This window comes from Amblyomma mixtum, chromosome 10 (genome assembly GCF_055824585.1).
Source record: "Amblyomma mixtum isolate Tamu chromosome 10, ASM5582458v1, whole genome shotgun sequence".
Lineage (NCBI taxonomy): Eukaryota > Metazoa > Arthropoda > Arachnida > Ixodida > Ixodidae > Amblyomma > Amblyomma mixtum.
Genome location: NC_143021.1, coordinates 162,972,697 through 163,000,604, shown reverse-complemented (window position 1 = coordinate 163,000,604; position 27,908 = coordinate 162,972,697). Strand labels below are relative to the sequence as shown.

General features: G+C 47.3%; 1 protein-coding gene and 1 pseudogene across 1 annotated transcript; both read left to right on the top strand.

Annotated features, from left to right (window-relative positions):
- Window positions 1-1,948: 1,948 nt before the first annotated feature.
- LOC149327567 (uncharacterized) lies at window positions 1,949-24,260 on the top strand. The gene is made up of 2 exons (XM_089564914.1): window positions 1,949-2,196; window positions 23,906-24,260. Exons 1-2 carry the CDS (start codon window positions 1,949-1,951, stop codon window positions 24,258-24,260), a joined length of 603 nt encoding a protein of 200 aa, XP_089421040.1.
- Window positions 2,932-4,119, top strand: LOC149327568 (uncharacterized; annotated as a pseudogene).
- Window positions 24,261-27,908: the final 3,648 nt, after the last annotated feature.

Sequence of the window (27,908 nt, the reverse complement as noted above, 5' to 3'; positions counted from 1 at the left end):
AAATCTTCTGAGATCCTGCATGATAACTCTTTCCCCCTTGTGGAACAGTGGATAGCTGAGTTAGTCGAGACAGCCTGATGATGACGGTGGCCCTGTCCTTTGAATCAGGTGGGCACAGCTGGTGTGGTGCCCAGCCAGAGTACACAAACACATGCACATAGCACACACAACTAGTTACTCTCTACACATAACGCATGCACATGCATGAACACACACACACATATAGACAACTGGAACAGAAATGACAGCAGCACATCGTAAGCTTGGTGGCCATTTCAGTGACTGCTGCCACATGACACCCCCAACCAGTGTTTTTAGAAGTGCTCCTAGTATCGTCGGCACACAGCACCCAACAGCCAGCAAGGTGCTTCTCGATGGTCTCCACTGGGACTCCGATATTACGTTTGCTGCTGTGATCGCGATCCAGGTCCTCTAGCTGGGTGGGAAATGGAGACCCAAACGCCTGTAGAATTTGTCGTCCGCGGTGGACTAGAAAGGCCTTGGCAGGAGAAAGCCAAGTGTTCCGCAGTTTTGTCTACTTGCCCACACATTCAGCATAGCGCCTGATCAAATCGGCGCCATGGGAGGGAAGGGCAGCCTGTCGGTAGCCTTGTGAAGGCCGTAACGGATTTCCAGCGAGCATCTCCACTCCCAGACATAGGAACTATAAACTCTGGGCGAAGGTCTTATTTTCCAAGGTTAATTCTCAATCCGCCGTGTTGCTTCCAGCTAAACAGACAACCACAGTCTTCTTGGAGCTGAGCCGTCGGTTCAAACGAGTAACCACATTCTGGCAGTCGCTCGGCAGAAATTGCAAATCCTTGGCGGGTATTCCACAGGCAGTACTGGATCGTCCGCGAAGGTTTTACCCGGCAGTCAGCGGTCGTCATCCATGCCAGCTGAGGCGGAAACCGATGTGCGACCTAAGCAGCTCGCGCTCGATGCTCACCGACGACAGACAGCCTTGGCGCAGACCTTTCTTCACTGCGATGGGGCCGATCGAGGACCCGAAGTGCGCGACGACCGTGTTTTTCTCACAGAGACGTAAAATGTCGACCAGCAGATGCTCCGGAGGCCCCAGGTCCGAGTCCGACAGGGAGGTAAAAACATGGGCAAAAGCACGGCATGGGGTACGCTGTCGTACGCTTGCTTGGCATCGAGTATCTCCGTGTGGGCGAACTAAGTGCCTCCGAGCCGACGGTCTTGAGGAATTTCAATTCATTTTATACAGTTCATGGGTGCGAACTCCGCCGCAAGCCATGGCCGCCGCCTCGCCTTAACTCATGCGCTTTAAAGACATTTCGACCAAATTTTAAAACAAAACCTAACAGTTGTACTATTATAGGTGATTATTTAAGCTGTAATTGAATATTACAAAAGGTTTATGTTGATGTTACGCGCCCTTTTGTTCAATTATGTTGTCACGTGGGTACCTGCGTGTCACGAGCGATATAGCCCCCTACGTCGCTGTTGACACGCGCGTGTCAGAATCCCTTGGCTTTAGTGAAATGTTGCTTTCGTAAACTCTTTCTCGTTGAAATATATTTTTGTCCAGAATTGTAGGGTATGTTTTGGAACTTTTGCCCTCTAAACGCAGTAATGCTCTCTCCGAAACACTAAATTTTCTCTCATGGAGTAAGTTGATGTGGGTCAGCCGAAAAATAATTAATTATGATCTAATTGCAGGCACTGATACTAAGTGAGGAGTAATAAACCCGAGAAAAAGAAGCTTTTCCTAATTTTATTTGAATGCCTGCCATTCAAGGTCATCTATGCACTCGCAGCGTTCATTGTTGTTGTTGTTGTTAGCCTTTAAAATGATGGCGCATACCCACACTGGGGAAAAATATGGAACGCTTCACAATTTTGCGATTTTGCGCGTAACCGGCGTTCACATGAGGGAAAGCCGCGCCCAAAAGAGGAAGAAGAGGTCCACAAGGAGACAAAGATGGATGGCGCCCGGACACTGTTCGAGGCGTGCGTCAGCTCTGCCCAGTGCCGGCTCAGTGATCCACACACGCGGTGCGTCGACTCCGTGTGCGTCTGCCCCGTGCCGTACGTGGTGACGCCCGACGCGCGATGCGTCGTCGCGTCTCACAGCGACCCCGGAGCCCTGAGCATGGTGCTTGCCGCTGCGCCGTCGGCCACGCTGCTGGTGACGCTGCTGCTGCTGGGCGCGCTCTACGGCTGCCACAGGTGAGGCACTGGAGTCCCGGGAGGAGGGCTTTGGTCGTCGCTCGCGAAGAGATGCACAACGAGGTGAAGCAAACGCTCAGTGCGCGAAACCATACAAGGCGCCATCCAACAGGACCCTTATACAGAATGTTCCGTATTTATCTCTCTGGGTTGTAAAAAATTTCCCTGCAGGGGGGCGTCTGCAGCATGCAGACGTTGGTGAGTGGCGACACCACGGGGTATCCCGAGCATCCGCAGGGACATCCCCGCAGGGGGATGATGGTGAGCATGCGTCACCACGGACCCGAGCATCCGCGCTTAGCCGTGCGTGGCTTCTCCGTGTCCGGGGAAAAGAAGATCCTGGTAGTTGAGCCGATGCCGAGCGTTTGGACCCTTAAGGCCCCTCGGCGGAGGCAACACACCACTTTGGCCCCAGCTTCCTGTAGACGGCACCTCCGGCCTGACCCGACCGGGGGAAATCGGCAGTCGCCTTTTCCTGTTCTCCTTTCTATCTTTCACTGTCCTATCTCCTTTCTTACAACTTTCCTGTATCCTCCTCCCTTCTTGGTTTTTTCCTTTTTTCCTGTCGGCGAGGGTTAACATTGTGTGGCCAACCAACCTGTGTTACGCCATATTTGGTTATAGTTGGGGTGTACAGTTGGCGTGGGCAGGATTTGCTTTCAAGTTCCTGTCGCGTCCCCTTGTTGAACTCCATGGTGGGTGGCTGGCACCATGACCGAAGAAACTAAATTTTTTATGGCTCCCCCCCTTTCCAAACCTGATCGCCCTCTCAAAAGAGGGCGGAACGAATCAACAGACTTTTTCGCGAAAAAGAAACCGTCATTCACCAAGTTTCACGTAATACACAACAACTGTGAAGAAAAACAAGCGCCAATCATATCCCCTTTTCTTGTCACCAAATGCTTAACAGATACCTTAGGGCCTGGCTACAAGGCATCAAAAATGGGCAGTGGCGACCTACTCCTTGTACTACGCGAGAGCATCCAGTGCTCAAAACTCTCAAACTCTCTCTCCATAGGGGACATCTCTGTCTCTGTAACTCCCCACCGATCCCTCAACACAGTCAAATGCGTGATCTCGGAGGCTGACTTTATCCACCAAACAGAAACTGAAATGCTTCAAGGAATATCCGAACAACATGTAATTGAGGTCCACAGGATCAAAATTCGCAAGGATAGCAAGGAAATAGACACCAAACACATGGTCCTCACATTTAACACCAGCAGCTTGCCCCAAACAATGGATGTCGGATACTTGAAAGTCAACGTCAGGCACTAAGTACCCAATCCCCGCCGCTGTTTTAACTGTCAGACGTTTGGCCATGGCTCACAGAACTGCCGCGGCCGCAAAACTTGCGCGAAAGGCGCTTCAAAGGACCACCAGTCTGAGGAATGCGACGCAGCACTACGCTGCGCAAACTGCGAAGGAGACCACGCTGCGTACTCCAGGGCGTGTCCGTCCTGGAAAAAGGAGAAAGAAATTATTAGAATAAAGACCAAAGAAAACATTTCATTCAAAGAAGCCCGAAGGCGTTTTGCACTTAACAACACATTCTCCTTCACAGCGAAACCAAACTTCGCTGATGTGGTGCGCAGGGGCGTAGCACCACACAGCACTCCGGCACCTGCCGCGGCCACTTCCACCGCGCCTGTGGCAGGGCCATTCACGCCCCAGGCAGAGACAGCGAAGGCTGCTCTGCCAACTCCAAGCCAGGGAGTGCCGGCCCACGGGTCAGCATCCCGCAGGACTTTCCCCCGTCGGGGGAAGCCTGACACCCACACACCCGCGGCGTCTCCGCGGTCATCCGGCACCTCTTGCGAGGTGATGGATCAAACTCCCAGCCCGCCTGCTTTACAGCAGCGGAACAGCTCTCTTGAGCGGAAAAAAGGCAGGACCACCATAACGGCCCCAGAACATAAGTAAACCCCTCGTCGTTCCTACCCCAAAACATAAACATGGCTTTTCTAGTTCAGTGGAACTGTAGAGGAATATTGAGAAATTACGATGACATAAAAAATATTTTACGGTCAATATCACCCGTAGCCTTATGTCTCCAGGAAACCAATCTAGGTTCACTACATATGAACATCCTGAAGCATTATAAAACTTTTAGACGCGATCGTGAGCAGGCAAATAGACTCTCTGGAGGCGTCGCGATTATCGCACAAAGCGGCGTTCCTGCTCGAGAAATCAAACTCAAAACAAAACTTGAAGCCGTTGCGGTCAGTGTCGTCAGCCATAAAACAATTTCTATCTGTTCTGTATATATTCCTCCACATTTTACGTTAACAGTCCACGATTTACAAGAATTAAATCGTATCTAGTAGTTGGGGACTTCAACGCTCACTCCCCTTTTTGGGGAAGCCAGCTCTGTGGGTCAAATAATCGAAGATTTTATCCTCACAAACAATGTATGTCTTTTAAATACAGGAAAAGCCACCTACTGCTCCCCTACCTCGGGGAAAATGACCTTTTTAGATTTGTCATTTATCTCACCTGTTTTTAAAGATTTGAAATGGGATGTCATTGGCAACTCATATGGCAGTGACCACCTGCCTATACTAATCACTTTAACTTCCTCACCAGAAATAATCCCAACAAAGCCGCGACGCTGGAAGCTGCATTTAGCAGACTGGGAACTTTTTAGAGCAAAAGTCACCTTAGAAAATATAGTTTTAGAAATTTAAGCATAGACCAGATAAACGAATTGTTCACAAATTGTATTGTAACTGCCGCACAGTCAGCTATTCCGCAGTCTTCAGGAGTGGTGTAACAAAATCGCAAAGTGTGGTGGACAAAAGAATGCAAGGAAGCAAAAAAAAACAGCAAAATAGAGCTTGGGGTAAGTTTCGAAGGTATCCGACACATGAGAACCTCTTAAATTTTAAAAAGGCGAGAGCTAAAGCTCGGTACGTTCGTTGCAGTGCTGAGAAAGTCTCATGGCAGAGATATGTTTCATCCATCAATAGTTCAATTACATCAAAAAAGATGTGGGGACAGGTGCGTAAATTACACGGCAAATTTTCTCCCTTTACAGTACCATTTCTAACAGGCCCTGGAACACAAATAAGTATAGATGAACAGGCTGACATAATAGGACAACATTTCTCTGACGTTTCAAGCTCTTCACACTACACACAGTCATTCTTAAAACACAAAAACACAACTGAAAAGCAGAAACTTCCAACTACTGGCAGTACAAACGAAACACAATACAAAAAATTCAGGGGCACTTTGTCTAAAGTGCGTAGAGGCGAAAGCGTTTTCCGCACCACTTTGACTTCTTCTGTGGCACTAGTGGCGTCACATATAATTGAGTACTAATTACTAAGTGACGCCAGATCACTAATTAATGGTTAATTGCTGATTAATGCCTGAATACTAATTAACTGCTAATTAATGACGCTTAAGCTTCGCCTTTAGGAGTGGAACGCGACAGCGTGTTGTGGCGCGGCCAGGCAGTCCACGGAACGCCACCGCCCGTTTGGCTGCGCAATGGATCGAACATCATAATTGTGAGCACCAGCAACGAAGAAGCGGCCAAGAAGATTATGCGCATCAAGCAGCTGAGCTTCGGAGGCAAGAACTACGCCGTAAACGCACACGTGGCGGCGCCGGAAGGCACGCTACGCGGGGTGATCAAGTCTCCGGATCCACTCCGTGGATCCGGAGACTTCGACCGAGGAACTCAAGGCAAGCATCAGAGTTCGCACGCAAGGCGTGAAGATCCTAACAGCCAGAATGCTCGGGAGATCCAGCACGGCCGTCATCACCTTCGACGGCCCCACCCTCCCGAAGCAAGTTCTCTACCACAGCGGAGAATTTTGGTGCTACCCGTACCGGCCCACGAGGCAGGTATGCTACACCTGCGGCCAACAGGGGCACCGAATGGACGTCTGCCCGAATCCGGAGACTAGGGCCTGCAGACAGTGCGGACTCCAGAACCCGGCAGCAGACCACCAATGCACACCCAAATGCCTGCTGTGTGGCGGCGACCACGTGGCGGGCACGAGAGACTGCAAACAGCGACTCAAGTCGGCGAGCGAGCTGCGGTGGGGCCCCCTGCAGCAGCAACGCCGTAGCCGGGGCCGCAGCCGGGGACGAAAACCAAGATGGTTTCGTGACGAGAGTCAGGAGTCGGGCCGGAGCAGCCGCGGCGGCAGCCGGAACCGGAGCCAGAGCCGGGGATCCGAAAGGGACGAGTCCTTCCCACCCTTGGGCGGCAACGGCAAGCAACAGCAGAAGCAGACGCAAGGGCAGCAACAGCAAAAGAAGAAGAGCGGCGGCGTTAAGGTGAGCTGGGGAGACGGCCCTCCCAAATCAATCTTTGCTCCGCACTCGAACACAAACAACACACAAACCGCACGCGAGAAACAGCTAGCGGAGGAAAATAAGACACTTAAACGTGAACTTGAGCAGCTTAGGAAGCAGCTAAGCGAGGTTATCAGAGAACTACGTGAATCGAGGACAGGCTATCCACCGCCTAGGACTCAGACCCCACCGCCTAGGGCGATGGAGACGGGGCAAAACACCACGAGGGAGGGACCTCCAACGATGAGCTTAAAACCTTCATGATGAACATGCAGAGGCAGATGCAAGAGCAGATGCAGCAGTTAAAAAGCGAAATGCAGCAGGGACAACAAAAGTTTGCCCTGTTAGAACAGAATGTCAGGACGCACATGAAGAGCCAAAACACACAGAGAATAACCAATGATGCTAGAGACAGACTACTTAACGAACGCAGGTTCGGCACAGAAACCCCCAACGCAAACAATGGTAACCCATCATGGCAGAACGCCTCCAACAATTAGAGATGTGGCAGTGGAACTGCAGGGGGTACAGGCAAAAACAAGGCCTTCTGCAGCAATTCATCTATGCCAGAGGAACCCCACCAGACGTAATTATGCTACAGGAAACAAACCGCACCCCTACGCTTAGGGGCTACACGTGTCAGGAAAATGGCCGTACGGCAACTCTCATTAGCAAACAAGTAGTAGCCATAGCACATAACGAAATAGAGGACACCCGGATCGAACACGTGATCACGGAGATAATCCCCAAGAAGAAAGCACGATCTAAAAGCACTTATATTATAAACCTATACAGCCCTCCCAGACAGAAAGATGGGGACTTTATTAGGCTCTTTACGGAGGCGAAAAAGTTAGCGGGGAACAACACCCCAGTAATAGCAGGTGATTTCAACGCCAAGAGCCCGAGGTGGGGCTACAATAAAGACGACAAGAAGGGACGCGGCATTTGCGCTGCAGCAGAACAGGCAGAGTGCGAATTGCTAACCGACGAACACCACCCAACTAGACAGGGGAACAGCGTCAGTCCAGACACGTGCCCTGACTTAACCTTCGTAAGGGGCGCCAGACAAGCAGAATGGGAGAACCTGCTCGAGAACCTTGGAAGCGACCACCACATAATAAGGATCAGCACAACCGCAAACAATATCAAGCGGAAAATAGGCAAGGTCCGCCTAACGGACTGGGACGCCTTCAGAGCACACTGCAAGCAGATCAAGGGCGACATTGTATCTGCGGAGGAGTGGAGCCAGCAACTCAGACAGATCCAAGAACTCTATACTAAAGAGGTGGATAGAACCGAACAAACTCCGGAGGTGGACAAGCGGCTCCTCAAGCTATGGGAGGCGAGACGCGGGCTCACCAAGCATTGGAAAAGACAGAAGTTCAATAGGAAGCTAAAGATTAAAATAGCCGAAATAACTAAACAGGTGGAGGAGTATGCAACGCAGCTGGCTAGGCAAGGATGGCAGCAATTCAGCAACGCGCTGAACGGCACCCTCAGCACGGCCAGGACGTGGCAGATCCTCAAGTCCCTCATGGACCCGAGCAAGAACAAATCAGAAAGCGGCAAATCGATTCAGAGGCTGGTGCACCAGTACACGGGCACGGACGAACAGCTACTCGAGGAAGTCCGGGTCAAATGCTACGGCAGAGACCAGGTCGAAAGCTACCAAGAAGAGTACCAGGGCGAAGAGAATCCAACCATGGATCGGCCCATAACGAGAGAGGAAGTCGTCGAGGCGATCAGGTCGGCAACAAAAAACACAGCAGCGGGGGCGGACAGAATCAAGAACTCGCTCATAAGAAACCTCAGCGATGGAGCCATAGATCAGCTCACAGCCTACTTCAACAAGCTCTGGCAAGAAGGAACAGTGCCGGCCGAGTGGAAACACGCGGTAGTGGTAATGATCCCGAAGCCAGGCAAGAAACTCCAGGTCGAGAACCTCAGGCCGATCTCCCTCACGTCGTGCCTGGGCAAGATGTACGAGAAAGTAATCACAAAAAGGATCCAGTCGCACCTAGAGAAGAACCAACTGTACCCAGACAGCATGTACGGGTTCAGAGCCCACCTGTCTACGCAGGACGTACTACTCCAACTCAAGGAGGAAGTACTCGAGAAAATGCCGAGAAGTGGCGAAAACGTTGTCATGGCCCTCGACATAAAGGGAGCCTTCGACAACGTGAGCCACGCCGCCATCATGGAAGGCACAACAACACCAACTGCGGGGGAAGAACCCACGACTACATCAGGGCCTTCCTGAGCGACAGAACAGCGACCGTGGGACTAGGCGAGCTGAGAAGCGACGTCTTCACCACGCCTTGCAAAGGAACACCCCAAGGCTCCGTGATATCGCCCGTCCTGTTCAATATGGCGATGATCGGGCTAGCAAGACTACTCAAGGAAATCCCGGGCATCCAACACGCGATGTATGCCGACGACATCACGGTGTGGGTCACCCAAGGATCGTTAGGGGAGAAGCAAGACAGACTACAAGAAGCTGCGACCTGCGTAGAGACCTACGTCAGGGAGAGAGGCCTGAGATGTTCGACGGAGAAGTCGGAAATCATCAGGATCGGAAGAAATCCTACCAAAGCCTCGCTGGAAGTAGTTCTAGAGGGGCTACTGCTCCAAGAACAGAACATGGTACGAATCCTAGGCATGTGGCTGCAGAGCAGCCGAAAATGCAGCCATACCATCAGCCTGCTGAGAAGAGCCGCGGAGCAGGTTGGCAGAATGATCAGTAGAGTCTCTCAGAGAAGGTACGGGATGAAAGAAGAAGATACCCTTCAAACTCGTCAACAGCCTAATCGTTAGCAGAGTTATGTTCTCCTTGCCCTACCACGCAACAACAAAGGCGGAGCGAGAGCAAGCCGACTGTATTCTCAGAAAGGCATACAAGATTGCTCTACACCTGCCCAGAAACGCATCAAACGAGAAGCTACTCCAACTCGGAATCAGCAATACCTTCGATGAGCTTGCCGAGGCTCAATTGGGGGCACAACTCATCAGACTCAGAGGCTCCTCTACGGGAAGGGCGCTCCTGAGAAGGTTGGGTCGGAACACGTGCGGACTGGTAGACAGATACGCGGACGTACCGGACGACCTTAGAAAGACCTTTAGTGTAGGACCCCTGCCTAAAAACATGGATCCTAACCTACACGAGGACAGACGAAAAGCAAGGGCCGAGCATATAGAAAGGAGGCTAGGCCGATCAGAGAACACAGTCTATACGGACGCCTCCATGTACGTACATGCAGGGAAGCGCTTAGCCGCTACGGTGGTGGTTAATAGCACAGGAGTCATGGCCACATGCGCCTCAGTGGAGGTCGTGGGCATAACGGAGGCCGAGGAAATTGCCGTCGCGCTGGCGGTAGCAGAAGGCTATAGGAAAGGCCGATCCCTAAATATCTTAACAGACTCGAAAGACACGTGTAAAAACTATACGAAGGGCAGAATTAGCAGCATGGCCCTCAGGATAATCAGTGGGGCAGCAGCCTCTGCTGAGAAGCCATCCATACAACACATAATCTGGGTCCCAGGCCACGCAGGCGTAGCGGGGAACGAAAGAGCAGACAGCCTAGCTCGAGGGCTTACATACCGAGCAGGCATGTCAGATGTTCTGGAGCTTCAGCTACTAGCATGCGAGGGGGATACACAGAGACATTACAACTATACAGGGGGACTAGATTCAAGTACCCACCACCACACAAAGCCCTCACGAGGGAGGAAGCAGTCGGCTGGCGTAGGCTACAAACAAACTCCTTCCCCAACTTGTACATCTATAACAAGATGTCACCAACACAATACAGAGCAAACTGCCCCTGGTGCGGCGACACACCCACACTATACCACATCACATGGGAGTGCGAACGAAATAAAGCATTCCACCAACACGAATTCCCGAGTGCGGAGCAATGGGAGAGCCGGCTCACCAGCAGCGAGCTCGCGGCCCAAAGGGCCTTAGTGCGGCACGCTACTAATGCAGCGCGACTCAGTGGAGCCCTGGACTAGGGGCCCAACCTTGCTGAAGAGAAGCCTCAAGTCGCCGGCGCCACGAAAGACGACGGAGGCTTCGAATCCGCGAATCTCTTAAAAGATCTCAATAAAAGTTTTCTACTACAACTACTACTTGGCGCGATGCCCTTGCCTTTTGATGCAACGCTTTTTGAGGAAAGGAAATGGCGCAGTAATTCTCTGTCATCTCGGTGGACACCTGAACCGCACCGTAGAGGAAGGGAGGAAGTGGGAGTGAAAGAAGAACGACAAAGAGGGCCCGTAATGAAGAAAATGAAAATTGTATTTGTGGAAAGGAAATTACGCAGTAACTGTCTCACATACCTCGGTGCACACCCGTCGAAATTCAGGGGTGCACTTTTTTGAGCTAAAGTGCGGTCACTGATGTGTGGTTAAGATGTTAAGCTTCGCTTCTGATAGTGGAACGCGACAGCGTGTTGCAACGCTGCCAGGGAGTCCATAGAACGCCATCGCCCATTCGGTTCCACGCCTCTCTCGTCGGTTTTTGAGGAAAGGAAATGTATCTGTCTGTCATATCTCGGTGGATACCTAAACCTCGCCGGAAGGGAAGGGAGGAGGATGGGAGTGAGCGAAGACATCGTATTCACTAGACTCGCCTTTGTTCATTCCAAACCATCGAGCTGGCATGGCGAAGTGGATAGCATGCTCGTCTCGCACTCCGAAGACTGCGGTTCGATTCCCGAGCCCGACCAATTTCCTCCTCGGTTTTATTTAGTTATATGGCCTGACTAGGAAAGTTAATTAGGCTAATTGGGTAATTCAGCAGTCAACTAAACTCAGTCCCACTTACTTGGAGCATCACCATACGATCCCTTCAGTTGGTTGCATGGTTACTAGCCAAAGTACAATTGGCCCCGTTTGAAATTCGCGCACTGTGACGTCACGACCGTTTCGACCAATTGAAAAGCGTGACATTTCTGTCGACAACTTCTGCTTACAACGATGAGACATTAAAGGCTTCCGCCTTAATATTCACAATTCAGGAGATCCAAAACTTACTGTCCTCCGGTAAACAGAGCACCTGGCCCGGATGGTGTACATTATGAAATGCTTGCCCACCTCTCCGAAGCTGCTGTAGGGGCACTTTCGCAATTATTCAACAAGGTATGGATGCCCGGAAAGATGCCGCAGGCTTGGAAAAAAACAGTTATCGTACCGTTCTTAAAACCTGGAAAGCCACCCACCTCCCCTAATAGTTATAGGCCCATAGCTCTTACAAGTTGTATAGCAAAACCATTTGAAAGTGTGCTCAACGTTATAGGATCATGCTCATTATTGAATCACGCGAACTCCTTGACATCCACCAGTGCGGATTTAAGAAAGGATGTTCGACAACTGACCATCTTGTCCGCTTAGAAAACACAGTTCGAGAGGCGTTCATACATCAACAACACTGTCTGGCAGTCTTCTTTGACATGGAGAAGGCATACGATACCACATGGAGATATGGCATTCTACGCGACTTAGCAGATCTTGGTATCCGGGGTAGGATGTTGAACAGCCTGAAGGATTTCCTGTCAGACCGGTCTATTCAGGTGCGCTTGGGTGCAACCCTTTCGAAGAGCTTTGTCCAGGAGAATGGGGTACCGCTGGGCTGTTTCCTAAGTACCACTCTTTATGTTGTGAAAAGGAATGCCATAGTGAAAATAATTCCCAACTCCATTATGTATTCCGTGTATGTCGACGACCTTCAGATTGCTTGAACGTCCTCCAGCCTGTCAACGTGTGAGAGGCAGGTACAACTCACATTAAACAAGCTAGCAATCTGGGCAGACAAAATGGGTTCAAGATCTCTCCACAGAAAACAGTGGCTGTTGCTTTCTCGCTTAAAAGAGCCTTGCCGATCGATCCGAACTTACACCTGAATGGAGCCACACTACCGGTAAAGCAAGAACATAAAATTTTAGGAATAACATTTGATAAAAAACTGAGAGAGAGAGAGAGAGAGAGAGGGAAAGGCAGGGATGTTAACCAGAAAGGATTCCGGTTGGCTACCCTGCACAGGGGAAGGGAATGAGGGGAATTAAAGAGGAAAGAGAGAAGTAACGGGAAATAATCACAGTCTGTCAATTAAGGCAGTCGCTCTCAAAAAGCGAAAGAGTGCCTTGTAAGCCTTGATGGCAGTTGACTGTTGTGGCCACGGACCGAGGATCTTGGCCTCTGTGAAAGGGCGAGGGTCCAGGCGGTCCAAAGCACATCGCAGCTTATGTCTTTCGGCTACAAAGGCAGGGCACTCACACAAGATATGGGTGATTGTCTCATCACAGGCGCAGTTCACACAAGAAGGGCTGTCGGCCATCGCGATCCGGAAAGCATACTTATTCGTGAAGGCAACACCGAGCCATAGACGACACAGTAGTGTTGCTTCACGACGCGCTACATTACACGGAAGACGGAGGCGCAGTCCAGGGTCCAAAGTCCTGAGGCGACGGTTGCACAACTCACCAGAGTTCCACGCTGAAAGTGTGAGCTCCAGCCTCAAAGAACGAAGCCCACACGCTGCGTCAGCTCTCGTTACGGGGATATTAACGGGGATTCCATCATTGTGGGCAGAACGGGCAGCTTCATCAGCCTGGTGATTGCCATGAATGCCGCAGTGGCCCGGCAGCCACTGGAAAATTATGTTATGTCCTTTCAATGTGGCGTCATGGTAGAGCTTGCGGATTTCGGCAACGAGTTGTTCGTGTGACCTACGGCGTAGTGCAGTTTGTAGGCCTTGAAGGGCTGCTTTAGAGTCGGTGAAAACTGTCCAGTCATCTGCGCTGACATTTCTGCCGCACATAAACAACTTGAAAGTAAAAGCCTCCCGTGCAATTAATATCCTTAAAGTACTCTCAACGAAACGCTAGGGATCGGACAGAGCATGCCTACTTCATATCTACCGTTCTGTAGTGCGCTCATGTCTAGATTATGGGAGTATAGTGTACAGCTCGGCAAGGCCTTCATATCTAAAAAGGTTGGTCAAATGTTTAGGGGAATCACCCAAGGTGGAGTAGATTTGTAATAAGGGAGTAATTACTCTCTTCACTCTTCCCACTTCGAGTTACTGATCAATTCGCTCTCGCCCTACCATAAGCTTGCCGTCCCGGTTAGCTCAATTGGTAGAGCGACTGCTCCGGTGTGGCGGTGGTTCCGGGTTCGAACCCCGGACCAGGACGAATTTTTCTTTAACTACGAAGTTTCTGAGAAAGCTGTATAGCTTTCCTTTGTAGCCGTATGGCTGCGCTTGGGTGAATGCCAATGAGTAATTACTCCCTTATTACAAAAACACTCTTCCCACTTCGAGTTACTGATCAATTCGCTCTCGCCCTACCATAAGCTTGCCGTCCCGGTTAGCTCAATTGGTAGAGCGACTGCTCCGGTGTGGCGGTGGTTCCGGGTTCGAACCCCGGACCAGGACGAATTTTTCTTTAACTACGAAGTTTCTGAGAAAGCTGTTTAGCTTTCCTTTGTAGCCGTATGGCTGCGCTTGGGTGAATGCCAATGAGTAATTACTCCCTTATCTAAAAAGGTTAGATCCAGTTCATAATCTAGGTTTGAAGAAAATAGCGCCAGAGCATGCAAACCACGAAAAGACAAGGACGAGACACGAAGCGCTAACTCACAACTAATTTTATTGAAACCAGGCAGCGCCTTTATATGGCGAAGTTTCACTAAAAAAGAAGGAGGAGGGCAGGAAAGGTCCTCCTTCTTTTTCAGTGAAACTTCGCCATATAAAGGCGCCGCCTGGTTTCAATAAAATTAGTTGTGAGTTAGCGCTTTGTGTCTCGTCCTTGTCTTTTCGTGGTTTGCACGTTCTGGCGCTATTTTCTTCAAATCAAGTATGCACCAACTCGCCCAAAAAGAAGTGTTAATCATAATCTAGGTGTCTGCCTTTCTCGTGGAGCATACAGAACGTCTCCGGTAATGAGCCTTCATGTTGAAGCAAATGAGCCATCACTAGAAGATAGAAGAAAACCACTTTCGTGTTCATACATTCTTAGCATTAGGTCGAGAACAAAACATGTGTGTTATTCAATCATCACAACATGCCCTTCTCGAATAATATTTACAAATAAGCCCCAAGCAACCAGGCCTTTGCTAATGCGGTTTGAGGAGATCTGCCGAGAACTTGACTTATCAGAAACATTACCAAATGTTGCAGAACGTTGCGACGCATTTGGCCCCTGATACAGTTTTCCGTAGGTCTGTGATATAAGTCTTACACAGTTCAACAAGAGACAAACTCCAGCAGAACACATCATCCAAGAGTTCCTTACACTAAAGGAAAAATACAATAGCTACACTGAGTTCTACACAGACGGATCGAAAACTACAGGTTGTGTTAGAAGTACAGTAGAGCAAGGGAACTGGGAGAAAATAGTAAGGCTTCCTCAGTGTGCATCAGTTTTTACAGCCGAGTGTTATGCTGTGTTTCTTGCTACGGAGAAAATAATAAGCAAGAACATCGAAAACAGTACTATCTACACAGACTCCCTCAGTGTACTGAAAGCACTACAGTCCAGAAATGCAGTCATGCCAACAATAGGGTAGGTCTTACATAACATAACAAGGATCGTAACTCAAGGGCATACCATAAAATTATGTTGGGTTCCAAGCGATGTTGGAATTGATGGTAACGCGAGAGCGGACGCATGCGCTGCTCAAGCCCACAACAAGGAAATACAGAAAATAAGCATGCCACATAATGATTGCATGAAGCTAGTTCAGAGCAGACTGAGGAACAAATGGCAGAGCACATGGACTAGTAAGATAAATAACAAGCTACACTTAATAAAACCAATATTAGGAGAATGGAAATCATGCACACATCAGGAACGCTTTTTTGAAGTTATTTTATGTCGTTTACGTATTGGACACACGCAGCTTACCCACAACTTTCTACTAACAAAACAAGACAAACCTACCTGTGAAAAATGCGGAGATGAACTCACAGTAACTCATATTTTAATCTCATACATAGAGCTTGAAACACTCAGAAACAAGTTTTTTATGCCATTTTACAACCAACACATCCCTTTTCATCTGTCATTGATTTTAGGTGAAGAAGCTCTTGTTGATAACTCAAGTTTTTTTAACTTTTTAAAAGAAGCCAATGTACTAGAAAAACTCTAAATTCCTACCCCGTGCTTAACAATCTATTGACGCACCTCAGCCACCCTCCCGTCGCAAGAAGACGGCTGAGGTCACTATTACGTCGGTTGGGGACCTCGAGATCCTTGCACAGCCAAGGATGGCTGCTCAGGTTGCCAACCCTTTTTAAAGCATTTACCATAAGTCTGTTCTAAAATTTTGTCATATTTTTAATAGGTTGCATGAATTAACTTTTTAGGCCCTTTACACCACCGTTCATTTAGACTTTTGTATAACATCTATTTAGAAGAATTTTCTATACCCGGAGCTTCGCGCATGATAGCCTTAGTCGCTTATGCGCCATTAAACTCAACTAAACTCAACTGTAAAAAATTATCCTGCGCAAACTACTTGCCTATTTGAGTTCAAGCACAGACCGTAGGGTAGCTTATGATAGTCTGCATTTTTCAGTAAATAATTTAAACTTCGGAACTTGCCTGAATTGTCTGGAATCGGCGAAAAACTACAGTCGTCTGCGCGGAGAATTTTCGTCTAGGCGAGCGGAGGAGCAAATTTGACAGGCTGCGCCATCTGCATTGTTCGAGACATATCCCAGCTCCGGGCAGGGATATTGATTGTCTCGCTGTGCGCCAGATGGCGCGACCTTTCCATTCGGCTGTCACAGTCGCCTCGGTTAAAAATTCTGCGCGCAGACGACTGCAGTATTTTACCGTTTCCGGGCAGTCCAGGCAAGTTCCGATGTTGAATTATTTATCGAAGAAACGCAGACTGTCACAAGCTACTCTACTTTCTGTGCTTGAGCAAAAATAGGCCATTGGTTTGTGCAGGAGAATTTTTTAAAACCCAGACAGGTAAATACGGAACACGCTGTACTGTAGTGTTCCTATATAAGACAGTAGTAAGGTATTTGTCTCGGCTAGTCGGTACATTGTTCAAACTGAAGGCACAGCGCATGAAGGACGGGACTAAGGCGGAGACAAACACAGCGCTGACTTGCGACTTAAAGGCTTTATTGTATAAACACCATGTATAACAATACTGCATAAACATAAGGACCAACGTACGCGGGAAATCCTTGAAGCTCTTTTAATTCACCGGGGTCTTGACAATTTGAATTTGAAATTTATTGAAATTCAGACAAAATACAATTGTCTAGGTGAAGAGGACTAAAGTTGACACATGAGGTCACCTGACTAGGCCCTAAGCACCCTGCATTCATACAGCACAGTGTGGACATGAAAAAGAATTTCAGCAAAATTCTTTAAGAATATCGTAAGACAGCAAAAAAACACACACCTAAAAAAATAATAAAGAAAACATTACAACAAAATTCTACAGGAATACCGTGCGATTCCAAACTAGATTTGAAAAGCACACCCTTGCTACAAGTCAAAGTAATTGAGTAAAGAGAATAATCACCAATGTGTTCCGTTGACAAAACAAACAAAGATAACCGGAATGAAGGGGATCGCCTGAAACATAACAGTAAATATACTGGCACCGCAGTTTCTACAAACATAGTCGAGTTTATCGGCAAGTCAAGAAAAAATTCTGTGCCTGCTTTCGGAAAGCATGCAGAGAACAGTTTTCCATGAGGCCCAACAAAGCAGGATGAAGATTCAGAAGGTTCGGAATAAGCCAACTGGATAATTGCTTACCATAATTAGTCCTACATTTAGGTTTTATAAAAGCAGTTTTCCTAAACTCGTAATGGGACTCATGCTTCCTATGCTTCGATATGAATAGTTGTGGATCACTTTTAAAATCTAAAAAGGCAGTCTCTGACAAACGCAACTTACACAAGGATCCAATGTCCAAGATTCTATTTTGCATAAAATATAACGATGTTGAGTCACGTGCCGGTAAGTTTTCAATGAAGCGGACACCTTTCTTCTGTATTAAATATAGGCTTTCCATGTTTGACCTACCAGTAGTGCCCCATACAAGCACACAGTAATGAAGCCGCGAGTGAACGGTATTGAAGTACAGCTCACGTCGTAAATAACGAGGTAACAGTAGACGGAACCTGTTAAGCACACCAATGCATTGTGCAATATTGCGTTTAATAAATTGAACATGAGAGGTCCAGCGAAGGTTTTCGTGAAACCGGACGCCTAAAAATTTGATATCTGAAACTCGTTCTAGTGGTCGCGATTGAAATGTCACTTCATTACTAATATAAATTGGTCTGTTAACAGAACTAAAAACAATGTACTTTGTTTTGCCAACATTTAACGCAAGTTCATTTGCAACAAGCCAGTCAGATAGATTTCTAAGCCATAAATTTACACGAGGAATTAAGGAACCTAAATTTTCTGCAGAAAAAAATACACTAGTATCGTCAGCATAAAGGATAACGGAAGGAGTTTGTGGGATGGATACAATGTCGTTAATATACAGGAGAAACAGGGTAGGTCCAAGGATTGAGCCCTGAGGGACACCGAATTTGATAAACTCCGGATCGGACATGGCATTATTAACTGCAACATACTGAGAACGACCTGACAGGTAGTTTTTTTAATAATTTGAGTGAGATTCCTCGTATTCCATAATACGGCAACTTGCTAAGAAGTACATTATGCTTAATTGAATCGAACGCTTTGCTGAAGTCTAAGAAGACACCTAATGTGTACAAATGATTTTCAATGTTTTCAATGAGTTCATTTTTAATACTAAGCAACGCAGATTCAGTTGATTTCATCTTTTTGAAATCCGTACTGGCTAGGAGAAATCAAGTGATGTTTATTAAGATAACCTGTTATCCATTTATAATTCGATTTCTCTAATATTTTGGAAAACAAAGGAAGAACTGATATAGGTCTATAGTTACTAATTAAATTGGCAGCACCGCCTTTAAACAATACCGCCACACGTGCCACCATTTTTTCGGGGAAAATGCCTGTTGTCAAGATCTGATTTGTTAAATGACAAAGGAGGTCAACAATAAGGTCAGCAATTGCTTTAATTGGTGCTACCTTAATGCCATCAAAACCACACGAACAATTCTTTTTTAGGCTTAATATTATATCCCTAATCTCTGAAGGTGTAGTGGGATATAAGAACAGGCTGTGCTGCAAATTATATTCCAGGTATTCTTCAAAATTTCTGGGTGTTTCAGCAGAAAAAGCTCCAAATTCCAAAAAAATGTCTGTTGAACTCATTTGCAACAGCTTTACCATTAAGAATGGTTCCTTCAATTGTCATTTGAATTGGTACATTTCCTTTTCCGGATTTCTGCAGAAGATCTTTTACAGTACGCCAGGTTCTCTGAGGATCAAAGTGCATGTCAGAGAATTTTCTAGCGTAGTACTGAATTCTAGATTTTTTATGTCTGCACCTAATTTATTTCTAATTTTTTTGTACTCTTTCAAAACTGTCAAATCTTTGGACTTCACAAACTGGTTGAAGAGTCTATTTCCTGCCTTGATTCGTCTAAGCAGATCTCGTGTGATCCAAGGCTTCCTTCCTTTTCTGGATTTTGCCATTGTGGCCATTGGGAAAGCACGTTCATACTACTCTATTATTTTGTCTAAGAATGCATTGTACAAAATATTAGGGCCTTCCTCGCATAGGAGCCTACTCCAGTCGACTGAAGAAACGAGCTGGCGAAAATGTTCAATTTTTGTTTGGCTTATAACGCGGAAATTCTTTGCCGCATCAATTTCTTCGATGTTCTGTTTACTTGACCTTGCTATAAAGCAGAAAGTTGACAGGTGGTCACTAATGTCGCTCAAAAGTACACCTGCTGTTGTATTGGGAATATCGCTATTTGTTAGGCAAAGATCAATAAGTGTTTCGCTGGATCCTGTGATGCGCGTGGGTGCTGTAATTATGTTAGAGAAACCATTGGCAGATATCATGTTAACAAATTCACTGACAGAATGTGACTGTTGAAGTAGGTTAATATTTAAATCACCCATTACTACCACAGGTTTACCTTGAAACGAAAAGCCCTCTAACAAAGGATCGAGAAAATTAAACTCTTGAAGGGGTGCAGAAGGCGGCCGATAGATTACGCCAAAAATAAATGTATTCGTCTCAATGAAAAGTGATTCATAGGAAGGGTTTAAACTTGTGCACTGCGGGAGTAGCTGATAAGGAATGCTGCTTTTTATATATAAAGCTACACCACCTCCATTTTTAGTCTTTCTAAACAGCGCTTCACACCTATAACCAGGAAAGCTGACAACATCGCTCAAATCAGTATACGACGTTTCAGTGAATGCCAGTACATCAAATTCATGCTCTAGACGACAAAAAGCATCCACTTCTTCTTTGTTTCTGAAGCTACATACATTCAAATGATAAAAGGAAAAACAACCAGATTTTAATTTTGCAAGTTTGATACATCTCAGAGAGTTGGCATCATGATAAAGACTGTTATCCATCGTAACAGTCATTTGCAGTGTGATTTCACAACCGCAACTGCACATCACGTCATCTTATCAAGGTCACTTTCATCGCGGATGCGGATCGCGCTCGCGCCCTCGATTTTCCGCGCAAAGATGTGACCATTTTTTTGCCAGACATACCGATAGTTTCTTTCTCTGCCTTTTCCGTTTGTTAGCCAACGAAGACGCTTATTGAAAGGGGTCAGGTTGTCCATGAATTTTACGTCTGGTGCTTCTTCTTCAAGGCACGAGCGCTTCCGCATCCACTCTTCCTTAAGTCGAAGGGATGCAAACCGAGCAAGAACGATAGACTTCTTTCCCTTTCGTGCTGGTAACCTATGAGGTGCTTCAAGGCTACAGTTTTCGAGCTGTGGTAGTTCAAGTTTTCAGGCCAGATCATTCATTTTTTTAGGAGGTCCTCGTGTTTCTTTTCTGCGACTCCGTGAACTTCCATGTTTTGTCTGCGGCTATATTGTTCTAGTGCATTTACCTGTAGCTTGATTTCGTCCGTGCTCGGTGATGCACCTGACTCAATATCATCGATCCTACTTTCTAATGCTGCAATGTGGGTGTCCTGCTTGTCTAACGTATTCAAAATTGTATCATACTTGTCAGAAAGCAGCTGTATCGAGGCTTCAATATCATTGACTGTTTTCAGTATCTGCGTCAAATTGTCAACTTTGGCCACGAGGGGCAGGATAAGGGTAACTTTTTCATCTAGCTCCTTCAACTGCTTCTCAATGTTTGAGTCTTCCAATGATATGGGGGCGTTACTAGACCTTTTCTGCCCAAGTTCACATGTTGGACAGCTCCAATTAGACTTCAATGAGTCACTCTTAGTACGGAAGGTGGTTACCTTCACCCCAGAGCATTTGCCTAGATGATACGAGTAATCGCAAGTAGTGCATGTTATGTACATTCCATCATCAGGCAACGAACCGTGACATGTCAAACACTCTTTTTCATTTTCATTCGGCATCGCAACGAAAGATCTAACAAACACTTCACGGTGGCAGCAGTGGACAAAATAAGTTTGTGGTTTTAAGAGAAAAAGGTTAAGAAGGTATCACCAACCTGCGAACAAATGTGGAAATCGTTACCACGTGTCTTCGCTGCCGTCCACTGCTGCCGCGTGAATGTTGGCACATCCGTAGCGTACGTCCTTTTGTAGCCAACTTTCTGTCACGTGGTCTGTCTACTGGTATCGATGGGAAGATCGGTAGGCGGCGATCGGATACGACGATCTGATGCTGCTTCCAGTGTCAGCGGCGTGCTGCAGAGATGATAATCCTTCGGCTTGTGCGGGGTCTCAGCGGCTTTCTGTGAACAAATGTGGAAATCATTACGACGTGTCTTCGCTGCCGTCCACTGCTGCCGCGTGAATGTTGGCACATCCGTAGCGTACGTCCTTTTGTAGCCAACTTGCTGTCTCGTGGTCTGTCTACTGGTATCGATGGGAAGATCGGTAGGCGGCGATCGAATACGACGATCTGATGCTGCTTCCAGTGTCAGCGGCGTGCTGCACAGATGATAATCCTTCGGCTTGTGCGGGGTCTCAGCGGCTTTCTGTGAACAAATGTGGAAATCGTTACGACGTGTCTTCGCTGCCGTCCACTGCTGCCGCGTGAATGTTGGCACATCCGTAGCGTACGTCCTTTTGTAGCCAACTTGCTGTCACGTGGTCTGTCTACTGGTATCGATGGGAAGATCGGTAGGCGGCGATCGAATACGACGATCAGATGCTGCTTCCAGTGTCAGCGGCGTGCTGCACAGATGATAATCCTTCGGCTTGTGCGGGGTCTCAGCGGCTTTCTGCGAACAAATGTGGAAATCGTTACGACGTGTCTTCGCTGCCGTCCACTGCTGCCGCGTGAAATTGCGTCAGCAAGCCTTCCTTCGCGCTAACACAAGAAGAAATTGACTATCTTAACAGTTAAGTACGCTAGTGTAGGGTGCGATTGTGTGCTTTTGTTTTGTTGTGTCTTTTTTTGACAATCATCACTGATGCTGCTGTATCTGTTGATTGTGCTCCTTTTCGCCTTTTATTGCGTTCGAGCAATAAAGCCTTTTAGTCGCAAGTCAGCACTGTGTTTGTCTCTGCCTTAGTGCTGTCCTTCGTGCACTGTGCCCTAAGTTTGAATAAGAGAGTAGCTGAGGAGCCTCTTTTCGCCACCCGACATCGCAGTGAGCTAATGGCTCCGATATTTGTAATGCCTGTTAGGTCATCAGCCTTCCAATGGGAGCAGCGTGGACGCTTCGTTCAGCGGTCATCCACTGCGTGGCCTGCTGCGGCGGCAGCCCATCGAGTCACCGAAAAAATCCACTGACTCTAGCTGCCCGGCGTTACTTCACTCGGACTGCGGCACTGCCCCTCGCTTCCTGTGGGCTCCGCGACGTAGAACAATCCGGTGGGACCACACAGCACCTGCCTCACCCCGAATAGGAAGGAGAGCCAGCGAGCAGGGAAGGAAGGTGATATGGCAGGAAAGGCTTTACTCGTTAGGCTGATCTGACAGGCATTGAAAAATATAAGAGGCGTTAATCAAGAACAGTTTTATCAAGAACAATCGAGAACAAATAATGGGGCCGTGCGCGCAATCTATAGCAGGCGCAATAAAAGAGGTTTCGTTGCAGAGTACTGCTAGTAAAAAAAATATTTACTCTAACAACAGTAGGAAAAATTCTGGAACCCTGTGTTTGGAGTATATTTGCAATGCTGCTTAATTGTTATGGTTCAAACACTATAATAACGTTCATCAGGCTATAATGCCTCAACGTTGCTTCTCGATGCTGTACCAACGATGGCAGATGGTATGTTATGCTAAGCAATTTCTGAGCACGTGGCTTCAATGTTAGTAGATAGTGTCATTGTGGCCAATTTATGGGCACGTTGCTGCAACGTTAGAGCATGTTGTACGGCATTATGAAACATTGGTGTCATTGGCACAAAGTTCTGGCGCCATTTTGTGCTACTAGGGATCGATCATCATTTTCCATGCATTGCAGCACTCTATGTTCTTGCTTAAAGCTGTGTTTAGCCTTATCCGGCTCAGCTTAAGTGTTTATTTTTTATATAGAAGGCAGTCATCCACGAATAGACGCACCTTTACATCCACATGATATGTTATGTCGTTTATATATCAAATAAATATAAATAGTGCTAGCACAGAGCCCCGCGGAACGCCAGAAATGACCGGAACAATATCAGAGGCATTGCCATTGTATAGCACACATTGTCGGTGTTCTTATAAGTAGCTGGCTGTCCCCCACGTAACGGGACCATCGCCAAGTATCTTGTTTAGATTGGTGATAGGTTGGACATGTGTCACACGGCCAAACCCTTCGAGTAATCATCACCATTAATCAACATCAGCCTGACTACGCGCACTGCAGGGCAAAGGCCTCTTCCATGTCTCTCCAATTAACCCTGTCATCGCAAGTTGCGGCCACCATATTCCCGCAAATTTCTCAGTCTCATCCGCCCACATAACTTTCTGCCGCCCCCTGCTACGCTTGCCTTCTCTTGGAATCCACTCCGTTACCCGAGTAATAGAGGAAAATTATATCTGTTTGTCTTTGGTAGTCGACTCCCTCCGCCAGGTCATAAAAATTTCTGCTAGTTGGGTACCAGTGGACGATCCTGCTCTGAAGCCATGCTGGTTATGATGAATGATGTTGGTCTGGGTATGTTCTGTAAGGAATTTTAGCAAGATATGCTCAAGAATTTTGCAACGGGTACATGTGAGGGATATAGCCCGGTGATTAGACGAGGACGTTACGGGACCGGATTTTTGAAAAAGGTAGACAAAAACTGTAGAGAAATCAAAGGAACACGGTATTTACATGCGTATTTTTTTCGCACGCTACGCAACGTGCAGATGGAGACAGCGGGTGCAAGGACGGTCGCCTTCTTTGCTGGAGGTAGTTCCAGCGGACAGTCCAGCCGAGCAACCATCGCTGGAGCAGAGCTGCTCGTTCGTGCACCCGGGGACCCGCGTGAACCGTAGCTTCCTGCGGAACTTCCAAGCGTGCCGCGAGTACAGCCGCGCCCGCCGGCTGGGCCTCCCCCTTCCCGAGGAGGGCGAGCGGAGACAGGAGACCGCCGCCTGCCTCTTCCTCGAGTACACCACTGTCTCCTCGGCCACGGCACTGGCGGCGGCGTCCGACGAGCCTCCGCGCCGGTGGAGCGCCGCGGGCCGCTCGGACGGCGACGCGGCGGCTGCGACCGAGTAGACCCTTGTGCACAGACTGTGGGGGGCGTGGAGTTCATCCATGCTGCTGGCGAAAACAAAGGCGGTCGGACTGTCATCTTCCATCGACGCCCAACGCCGGGGGTGTCCTGGTGGAGGCAACACCACGGCGAATCTTTCCCAATGCACACAACTGCCGCATCAACTTCATCTCAGTGAACAGCTGACCTCCGCATCAACCTCTGGCACCGGGAAATAACAGATCAGATTTGGAATATTTTAGACAATAAGCCGACTAATGTGGAGGAGCTGATGGAAGTAACAAATACACCAGAATTCCACCCATCACAGTGCCGTATGTCTCTCTACAGTAGCAGCAAAGCGCCGCCTCGGTGACTCACTGGTTACGGCGCTCGGCTGCTCACCCTGCTCGATCCGGCTGCGGCTGCTGAATTTCAAAGGAGGCGAAATTCTAGAGGCCCGTGTACTGTGCGATGTCAGTGCACGTTAAAGAACACCAGGTGGTCGAATTTCCGGACCCCTTCACGATGGCGTCCCTCATAGCCTGAGTCGCTTTGGGACGTTAAACCCCATTAAACCAACCAAACCAGTAGCGCAAAGGCGCAATCCTGTTGTTTGACATGAGGGAAGCAGTGCTTTATGATCAGCAAGCTAAATCGTCTGCGGTAGTCGAGTACCCGAACAACCGCAGCCTCTTCTCCGAGGTCATCTGAAGCATCTCGGATGTGAAATACTGTAACAAAGGCCGCTGTATGATCGCTATGATCTGTAGGGAATTTTTTACGGTTAGCATGTGGGATTTAAATATGGGCAGTAAGCCATCGGCGCACTACAGAGCACACAAATACCTCAAACTACCTTCATGATGCAACAAACGTAGTTCGTACATGTTTTCCCACTGCACCTGCATTTCTTCTGTGCGATTTTAATTTCCCCAATATTACACAGAACTTGGAGCCACCTCACCTGACATCATTTACGTCCGAGGCCAACCAATTTTTACACCTGCGCTCTACATTCGGGCTCTCTCAAGTTAGTATTACAGCCGACTAGAATAACATCTAACATTGCGAGCACTCTTTACCCAACTGAGAAAAGCCAAAGAAAACGGACGCAGGACCAGGAGAAGAAGAAACAGACTGTCTCCGCACCTCCGGCTCCGTGTGAGAACTTGCCTGCAAAACAAAGCACCAAACTAAGTATACAAAGTGTGCTGTGGGGGTAGTGTATTCTATCTCTACCTCTTGTGGAAAAATTTACATAGGGCGGATAGGGCAGTGCTTGAACGAGCGCCTCAGGGAACTCGGCAGAACGCTGCATCATGCTACAGGAAGCAACCTGGCCATACATGTGAAAGAGTGCCTAAATTGGTGAGCTTTGCTTCACAGCACTACCATTATTGGCCACGGAAAGCCTAGACACGAGAGTAAACTGTTAGAAGCGTTTTTACCCAGAAAGAACGAACGCGTTCGCATAAGTGACCATTCTGTTAACGTCACTGAAAAAGAGTGGCAATTTTCACCCGGGTTGTAATGATGTCCGGACGTTGATAAATATGGCATGTACGTGCGCTTGTGCAAATAAGTGACTTTAAGTATGTGTTTGAACCAATAATAATATAGTCATAAGCCCGGCGACAGCCTAAGTGTGTCTTCTCCTGGTCCTGCGTCCTTTTTGGCTGGTTTTTCTCACTTTAAGATGTACCAACTCGCGCAGCAGTTAATACTCAGCAGCCATTCTGACTACGCACCGTCTGTTTCATATCCTCCTTGTATAAGCGATCACTGCATGCTCTCATTTTCCTTAATGCCCGCCAGTCAATGACATCTAAAGATATTGCGAGGTTATAAGCGTGCTAACTTTCACGCCATATATAATGAACTCTCCGCCTTTTTTGATGACCGCTCTGTGGAAACTAACTGGGAAATGTTTGCATTGAAAGCTTATGGATTTATTGAAAAACACATTCCTTGCTTCCGCGTTACTACTGACGCCAACGCGCCATCTAATACGCCATCAAACGTCTATGTAATTTTCCCATAATTTTCACCTAATTTTCACCTGCGTTACCCGCAGGTCCGACCAAAAATAGCCTCTGAAGCTTACGTTACAGCATTAAAGGGCGCCATATTAAATTTCCTTTCTGACTCTCTTCCATCCATGCTGAAATAATTTGCACCTTCCTAGACCTTCCCTTCGTAGTAAACTTGCGCGAATGCTAATTTTTCACAAGATTTACTACCACAATCATTAGCTAAAACGGGATCTTCTATCTGAACCGTCATTCATATCACCTCGCACAGATCATCGCCACAAGGTACGCATTCCATACTGCCGAAACAATTCATACTTTAACTCGTTTATACCCAAGACGGCCATCGATTTGAACCACCTGCCCACCTTGGTTGCCGATATTTCTGACACCTTTTTATTTAAAAATGCCGCGGAAAACTGTGTTTGACTAAGCTGTTTTGTTACCTAATCAGATTTGTATTTTGTTCAAGCTTGCGTTTTTTCTTTCTTTGCTGTATTACATTACATTCTGCATTTACTTTTTGTTTTCAGTTCTGCTGCATAGTCTTTACTTTTTTATCCACTCCCTTCTGTAACGTGCCACTGGGGCCCTGAAGGTATTATATTAAGTAAATAAACAAATGGCGGTAAATTTTGACGCGCAGTTAACCTGCCTACCTGTGACCATATTGCGCTTGAAGATCAACCGCATAACCCTATTCAATAGAATCAGTGTGCAAGCGTCCTTAATAGACCCCTTCATAAAATACTTTTTTCGTGCTACAAATCTTATTTCACCTCCTACACATTATTGCAACTTCCCTCAGATGCCGAGAGTCATTGTCGACGTGCAAGCCATTGTTAATTTACTTGATAACCTGCCAAATTATTCTTCTCCGGTTATGATGGGTAACAGCCAAGTTTCTAAAAATAAATGTGCATATAGCTCAGTAATCTTATGAAATATTTTTAAGCAGTCACTAGATACGCCCTCACTTCCTACTGCTTGGAAAATAGGAAATGTGCTTCCAATACACAATAACGACTCCTTTCCCTCACCAGCACTTGCTCCAGGCTACTAGAACATGCAATTTTTTTCTCAGTTCTATCAATTTGATTCAACTTACTTGAATCAAATTCACTCTTCACCTCGTCTCAACATGGCTTCCGTAAATAATATTCAAGTTAGGGGTGTGCGAATATCAAATTTTTCGAATACGAATCGAATACGAATACTTGGTTCCGAATATCGAATCGAATATCGAATAATCAAAAAAAGACGCATTTAACCACTACAAAACATTATTTGAGCACCCAAGAACATCACAGTTCAACTAAGAGTGATGAAATGAACACAAAAGATGTGTGCGGCTGACAAAACAGTATCAAAGTCTCGAACATTATTCTTAGAAGAGTGGAAATAGCAGAGAAGATGGCTAGTACACAGCATTGATTAAGGCTAGCTTGCCATAAGCACAAAAGCGCGTTGCTGGGATGAACATAAAAGGTTGTCGTGAAGAAAAACCGGCTGCTCCACATGGTCAGGCAGAAGTAGTTTCTTTCTTACTGAAACGGCTTCTTCAGCCACAGAAAATGCCCTCTCACTTGGCACTGAGCTGGCACGTATTGCGAGGTATTTCGTGCACAGCTCTGACCA